Source organism: Coffea eugenioides, unplaced genomic scaffold (genome assembly GCF_003713205.1).
Source record: "Coffea eugenioides isolate CCC68of unplaced genomic scaffold, Ceug_1.0 ScVebR1_2287;HRSCAF=3287, whole genome shotgun sequence".
In the NCBI taxonomy this organism is placed as follows: Eukaryota; Viridiplantae; Streptophyta; class Magnoliopsida; order Gentianales; family Rubiaceae; genus Coffea; species Coffea eugenioides.
In genome coordinates, this window is record NW_020862760.1 from 45,862 (window position 1) to 53,464 (window position 7,603).

At 32.3% G+C, this 7,603-nt stretch overlaps 1 protein-coding gene across 1 annotated transcript; it reads left to right on the forward strand.

Moving 5' to 3' along the window:
- The first annotated feature begins 5,007 nt into the window (after nucleotides 1–5,007).
- Nucleotides 5,008–6,116, forward strand: LOC113756402 (gamma-glutamylcyclotransferase 2-3-like). The gene is made up of 3 exons (XM_027300086.1): nucleotides 5,008–5,184; nucleotides 5,266–5,342; nucleotides 5,904–6,116. Exons 1-3 carry the CDS (start codon nucleotides 5,076–5,078, stop codon nucleotides 6,114–6,116), a joined length of 399 nt encoding a protein of 132 aa, XP_027155887.1. The 5' UTR covers nucleotides 5,008–5,075.
- Nucleotides 6,117–7,603: the final 1,487 nt, after the last annotated feature.

The following is a 7,603-nucleotide window of genomic DNA, read 5'->3' on the forward strand; positions in this document are numbered from 1 at the left end:
CCTCTGCAACTACATGAAAAATTTTGCATTTAACTGTGTTGAGTTTGTCTTTGCATCCCACATAGGGAGTTTTATAAATAAATCTCTCATTGTGGTTGTTATAAATATAGTGGGTTTAAATGAGTTTAAGTATACTAAGGGCACCAACCCAAGAGAGTTTTAAGGGACTCATGCCTTGTTTTGAGAGGAGTTTTGGCTAGGTATCAAACAAAATGAGCAAGTTATGGACATTTGGGCCATTAAACAGTTTGTGCTATTCAGACTCTTTTGTGTTTACAATTTTATATGTCTTTTGGGCTTTGGAATTATTTTCTAGGTTTTGTACTTTCTCTTTTGCACTTTCTTTCTGTTATAATAAATCTGCTTCTCTTTTGTCCGTGGACGTAGGTCAATTTGACCGAACCACATAAAATTCTATATTTCACTGTTTAATTTATTTGATTTGTTATTGTCTTTATTGAGTTGTTAAGAACCATATTATTCTTATTGGTCAATTTTTTGGAACCAGACCTAACAAGCTGAATTTTGGCTAAAAATATTAAAAAGGCTAAGGAAATAAGTTTACAAACTGCATATGTTATTGTGAAAAGGTTGAAGGATTAAATATGTAATTTTCCCATCTAAAGACACTGGTAGTTGGTACGGATGTTTTCGCCATACTTGCCTCCCATCTGGCCATCTCCCTTCTTCTTTTTTGCAGCCTCTCTCACTTTCCACAGAGAGTGCCTTTTTCAATTTCCAATAAAGATTTCACTAAAAAAATTCAAGGAAAACTCATTCCCAACTTCATTTTAGAATGGCCAAAATAGTTGGATGTCAAGTTTATCCTTGTATACATCTTTTTTTCATCACCAAATTTTAAGATACTTATGAGTTTAATTAATGGTTTGACTATAGTTATTTAATAGATAATTTTATATATGTTTGATATAATTTTACCCTTTTTTATATATGTTTGATAGCAAACAAATGTTTAAAATACTTTCCTTTTTTTTACTTTTGAACAATCGTGTAATAAATTTTTTTAAATTAAATTTTATATTAGAAATGAAAATTGAATATAATAGAATATATTTTTTTGACTTCATATAATTTTTGTTTTGCATTGCTAATTAGATTGCTAACAAATACAAAACTTTAAAATAAAATTCCATATTGTTGAATTAATCAAGTATTACAATTGAAGTTATTAGATATAAACCTTCAATTTTTCTTAAAGAAAAATCTTTTAAAATTTCACATAAATACGCATATAACATTATTATGTCAAATTTATAAAGATTATATTCCTTGCTGACATCTAAATTTTTATTATGTCTAACATTGAAAATGGACTAAACATTTGATTTTGACTTGTGTACCAAACACAAATGACAAATTTTTTTTTCTTATCACTTTGGATGGAAAGTTATACTAAACGAAAAGATATTTCCATTTCTAGCTATAGACTATAGTCATGACGAAAGAAGGGATAAACGAAAAGGTCATATAAAGGTGTTTCTAACTATTTCTTCATGACAGTTAGATTTTGGTAATAAAAAAATAATATTACTCATATTAAAGTTGGTACAAATTTCATACTTTACACTAATATGAGATATGTATAGTGAAAGATTAATAACTTGAAAAACACTTACAGAAAGATAGAAATATCTACTTAACTATTCTCGTCACTTGAGTGGTCATGATATTATTGATTTATAAATGTGAGTTGAATGATTGGTGAAATGAATGACAAAGTAAAGGTATTTAATTTATCTAAATCTTTACTAGTACTAAGAGTTATGACCTATACTTTATGTCACTGTGTTTGGGAGCCTAATTAGCTACACAAATGAAGAATTTCATTGATGGTATTGAAAAGAACTCAAGCAGGACATGAATGATAAGAATTTATTACTTATAACTTAGTTCCTAAGATCAATGAATTAAACTTCAGCAATGTATGACAAATAAGAAAGTTTTTTAAAATAATATATTATCTAGAAAACTTGAAATCATACTCCATAAGAAAGCCACTTAAGTTAATCCTATAGGAATTCCGATTCCTTAGATGCTTCTAAATATACGCTTGTAAGATATGACTTCTAACTAGAGGAGCTTGTTTTTGAGAAAATAAAAAAATGACAGAGAAACCATAAACTTGACCTCAAAGAGAGAACGTGTAAGGTTTTCTACTCTCCTTTCTTAATGACCAAACTTCTAGACAATATCTAAGATTTTGCTTCCTTATCTTCCTAAATCAGCTCTTGAGGTTTAATCTTGGAGAAAGGTTTAATCTTTGGATCACCTTGTTGAACGAAATAGAGGATTCTGAGCTTCGCGAACTCATTTTAGGGCAAGTACCAATTGAAGATGAAGTTTTGTTGCTTGATATGGTGGATTACTCCATTAACTCTACTCCATTTCTTGGTAGATTGTAGATCTAGAAGCTAGGGTTTAAGGATGGAAATTGGCAATCGGTGTGAAAAGGGGAAATTTGGAGATGGAAAGCGACAAAGGTAAGAGAGAGTAAAATGGTGGGTTTTGTTTCGTTGGTTTTGACCGATATTTTACTTTTTGTTAATGGCCACATAACACACATGTGGCCTTCTTTGTCTAAATTGAGAAATTTACCGTTTTTGGACTAAATATTGCCAGAAATTTTTAATTCATATACTAAATGTATTCTATTGAAAAGTTTGGAGATGAAATATGTATCTGATTCAGAGTTTAGAAACGAAAAATAGATTTTTCTCCTTTTGTGCCAAAGGCCCGAAAGTTTGATGGGCCAAAACACAACTAGTAGTCAACTCATCTTTTTTTTTTTTTTTATATAATGAAGTAGTCAACTCATCCTTTTAAGTCTTATTAGAGTGTGGCACGGGTAAAAGCCGACTACTAGTTTGAGTCCTAGGCTAGTCCTAAGGAACAAAAGGCTCCCAACTTTCTTGGTGTTGGCTCAAGGCTATTATAATTTTATTGGTTCTCTCAATTCCAATGTCCTCCATTTTTTGTTTCAATACTTTCTTTTTCCCTTTGATATTCCATCCAAGGACTTATTACAATCTTTTGTTAAAGCTTATTACTCCTCATACTATATCACAAAAATTAAGAAATTTCCTAAATGATATAGAATTACTCCAAGACAATAATTACTCCAAATGAAATTTGATTTTGAAAGTTAAAAACTAAATAGAATTAAACTTTTACACTTGAAGATTGGTTTAGTTTGCTAATTAAATTTATTTTGTTGTACCTCTTAAAATGCTTCATTTAAAATCGAACAAAATAGTTGTTATAACGTACTCTTTTAATGTTTGTACCATATGTCACAATGATAATCATAAAATATGACATTTAATTAAAAATTATATTTTACTGACTCACTAGTTGAACATTCATGATTTGCCCATTCGTTGAACTAATAACTCATTAATTTACTGCTTTAACCTTGCTCTTGTCGTCCGACCCGTGTCTTGATACCTATGTGCCTAAGAAAATAGGTCCTCCATTCCACTTTGATAGTTTTCATTCTTTTTTTTCCCAGAGCTAAGAAAAATTAGTTAACTTTGTTGGAAAAGTAAATCTAGCCTAATGTTTTCCTAAAATACCTTTACATTAATATTAGGAGTATGGCTAATCATTATATTTTTACATTAATTACAACAACAATACTAATAGAAGGTTACAATATTTAAGGCATGAATTAAAATAATTATTATATAAGGTAGGTTATACTCATAACAAAATACATTAAATAAGGATATTTTAGATAAGTTAAAAGTTAACTATATTTTTTAATTAGAAAATGTACTGTAATTTGGGATGGATTAAAAAGAAAATAAGACTAACAAAGTGGAGCAGAAGTACTTTGTTTCTAATAAATTTTATTTTATCATCTTCTTATTGGTCACTTCTAGATTTAACACAAATGTGTCATAAACTCCTATAACACATTGCAAATACTAGCCACATAAGTTGTAGGTCGTGATTATCCTTGTGCACATCTCAATGGCAGGCCAAAAGGGAAAGTTAGGATTATCAGGCGCCGATGTGCAATTATCCGGTATCACACCAGCAAAGCTTATTTTGGTTTTTCATCTCATGGCATCAAATGTAAGATGGAGGTATAATCAGTTGCTGTTTTGGATGAAACTAAGCTTTGTACTCATCATGCTTTTCATCTGGTCATAGTTGAATTGGAATCAAAACTCCAGCGGATATTGTGCAAATATTATCTCAAGCTCCTTGGAAGATTGATAGGTTCATTCTCCAAATAAAATGGATAAGTGATGTAAAAGAACTTTTCATTTCCATGTACTGAGGGATATAAATTCCAAAGCGAACTCATATGATCACATGGTAGTTCTACTTATGGCTATTTGTCTTCCCTAACCTCATTTAAAGGTAACATGAGATTAGACCCAATACATGTTACATATGCAAGGTTTTGATATCTTTCCTTGTGTATTCTATTCTTCTAATCAACAAACTAGTAGGAGTTCGAGACAAACTCCTACCATCACAAGCTGGTGTTTTTTCTCTTTTAAATGCATAATTTGTCTGATGAGTACACGTGCACAAGCATGTGGGCACATGTGCATCAATTATAGGAATTAACACATCTAAAGGTTAAAAAAAATATTACACTTTTTTTTACCTTGTACATATGATGTGCTTTCATCACGAATGTATTACAAAACAAAATTGATCCAAACACTGAACTCCTTGGACATTAGTTGTGCCTCTAATCCCTTTGATTAGTTAATTTAAATTGAGGAACATGGTTGGTTTTCAAAATTGCCCTATGCTACTCCACGAAAAAATTTGCATATAGCTGAATTTTACCAAAAAATATTAGAATGGCTAAGAAAAAAAGTTTACAAGCTACATCTGTTATTGGGAAAAAGTTGAAGTTCTAAATGTGCAATTTTCCCGTCCAAAGACGCTACTGTTAGTTGTACGCACGTTTTGGCTATATCTCCCCTACCAACCGGCCATTTGTCCTCTCTTCTTTTCTGCAGCCTCTCACTTTTTACAGAGAGTTGCTTTCTCAATCTCATTTCGTTAATCGCATTATAACCCAAAAACTCATGGCGATGTGGGTTTTTGGCTACGGTTCTTTAATTTGGAAAACTGGCTTCCACTATGATGATCGCCTTGTGGGCTTCATCAAAGGCTATCGTCGGGTCTTCTACCAAGGCAACCGTTTTTCCACACACTTTTTTTTTTTTAAAGGGTGCATTTTGATCAATCTTGTGATGGGTTTTGATTTTCTTGCAGGGAGTACTGATCACAGGGGCACTCCAGAATTCCCAGGTAGAACTGTCACATTGGAGCCTGCTGAAGGGGAGGTTTGTGTGAGTACTTCTTCTTTCAAGATTCTCTTTTTCTTGTTGCCTAATAATGTTAAAGTGTTAATTTGTATTAATTACCTCTTGTCTTGTGTAAAATTCTCTGATTCTATGGTAAAATTATCATTTGGGAATTGTTGTTGGCATGTTTGGTTGATTTTTCTTCTTATGTAAAAGAAGATAATGATATCCCTATTTTTTATTTTTATAAGAACTCGATGTGACTAGAGTGATTGTGAATTCAATGAAGAATAGAGTATTTCTTGTGAATTTGCATGGCCAAAAAAGTTAAGGGTAGTGCCACTCCTTTCAGGTTTCATATGAAGTTGCATTACAGTATTTTGGATCTGGAGAAAAGTTGATTTGTGGTTTTTTTGTCAATATTACAGAGACAGAGTAAGAAGTAGTAGAATAGAGTGGTTAACTGATAAAAAGTGAGTATTTCATTACTGTTAATTGCTAAAAATTGATTATAGAAGTAGAATTGTGGTAAATGTAATATGAGAACAGGCCACAGGGGATCCAGTCTCATTTATAATGTTAATGATGTTGATCATGCGAGGTTAGTGGGGTGTTGCATACAAGATAATCCGGAAGGAAGATCAAGAAGAAGCACTGACGGTATGTTTTTTTTATACTTTATCGTATGCATGTTACATTAGTAAGTATCAATTTTTGGCATTTACTGTTCTTTACACTGTCTTGTTGGAGGAAAAGGGGTCCATGTTGTATTCATCTCAAATTTTGGTTACTTTAATCAGTAATATGCCTCAGACTTGATGTTTAGGGTGTATTGATTTGTATTCCTACCTGTAAGTTTGGGTTGACAGCTCGACAGGTAGGCCTTTGAGTTAAATGTGAGAAAGCTACCTGACATCAATCTAATTTCTTTATGGAGATCTTCATTAAACCTTCAACTTTCAGAGGAGAGTTAAACCTTTGCAGAGTTCCTGGTTGTTGTGTTGAGTTAGCAGTCAAAACTTAAGGCTAACTTGATTAATAGCAGAGAAGAATCAACATCCTATCTGTTTCAGGATTGGGGGGGCTTTTGTTATTGCTAAAATTGGTTGTTTGATTTTTCTGGAGTGCCTTAGATCCAATTTTAGCGGTTCACATTTTATTTTCGACTTATCCAAATTGTTGAATATAGTCTTGGGCTGTATTGATCAAGTACCTTTACAAATTTTAATTCCTCAGGATAGAGCTAAAACTTCTTAATTTGTGCCTGGACTACGAAGGCTGCTTCTATTTCCAACTAATTTAATTATCTTAAGCATTTGCATAGTCAGAAATATGTCATTTGAAGAGCTTGCTCCATGCTGTCTGGTGCTTTTTTTTTTAAGGGCATACTTCTTGTTCTTCAAGCCCACCATTTTTAGAATTTCCTAACATGCAGTAGCCTGATCTAAAAGTTACTTTTGTCATCATCTAAAACAGTGAATGGAGGGCAGATGAACTTTATCTGCTTCACAATCTAAATATTTTTTTCCTCTTTGTGTCTTTGTTCCCTCATGGAACATAAATTCTCTTCTGCTCACTCAACCCCAACCTAACTCAACCTGACATAGTTCAGGTTGTTAAAAACTTCTTTTTTTTTTGCAAGTGGCTAAATGATCTCAGCACATCTTTTTTGGCAGACTTATCCTCTGTACATTTGTATCTATTAAGCATCTTTAGAATCTCCGAGCTTATCTGTGGGTGTTTTTTCTCTGTAATTCCTCCTTCATGCATAATACATTGAAGTTTAGAACTAGTTTGGAAATCATAACTTGACTGAGTTAACCAGATCCTGTTATTTTATTTTTCAATGTCATTTGAAATTCTATAAAGAGTGAGGAGTCTACTGATGATTAGCTGAACCTAGGAAGAGATCTATGGAAGTTTACTTGTTCAGGAGTGTATAAACAAAGCACCCAATTTCCTCTATTGCTTGTTATCCTTTTTGCCAAATGTCAATTTGCTATTGCTGCAGCTATCTCTTGAACCATGGTTATGGAGAACGTAAATGTGCATCAGCATTTATGGGACTGACTTCCATAGTTGTCTCCTCTTCACAAAGTCAACACCAAATAACTGTTGCTAAACCTTTTCCTTTTAGCTTGATAACCAAAAACTGACATTTCTTTAGGTGATTTGTCTTAAATGTGCGTTGTGCATTCTTTTCTTTTACTTAAGCAACTTAGTATGTGAAGGGAATCTAGCTCTATCCTCTTATTTTAGCTGTAACCTCTAAAGAAGACTGGGACAAATTTTTCTCAGTTGGAATC

What these genes read in the sequence shown, in the direction of transcription:
- LOC113756402 (XM_027300086.1), top strand. Translation starts at nt 5,076, where the DNA reads ATGGCGATGTGGGTTTTTGGCTACGGTTCTTTAATTTGGAAAACTGGC. An exon ending in TCGTCGGGTCTTCTACCAAG is followed by an intron (nt 5,185 to 5,265) that starts GCAACCGTTTTT and finishes ATTTTCTTGCAG; the next exon opens with GGAGTACTGATCACAGGGGC. An exon ending in CTGCTGAAGGGGAGGTTTGT is followed by an intron (nt 5,343 to 5,903) that starts GTGAGTACTTCT and finishes ATGCGAGGTTAG; the next exon opens with TGGGGTGTTGCATACAAGAT.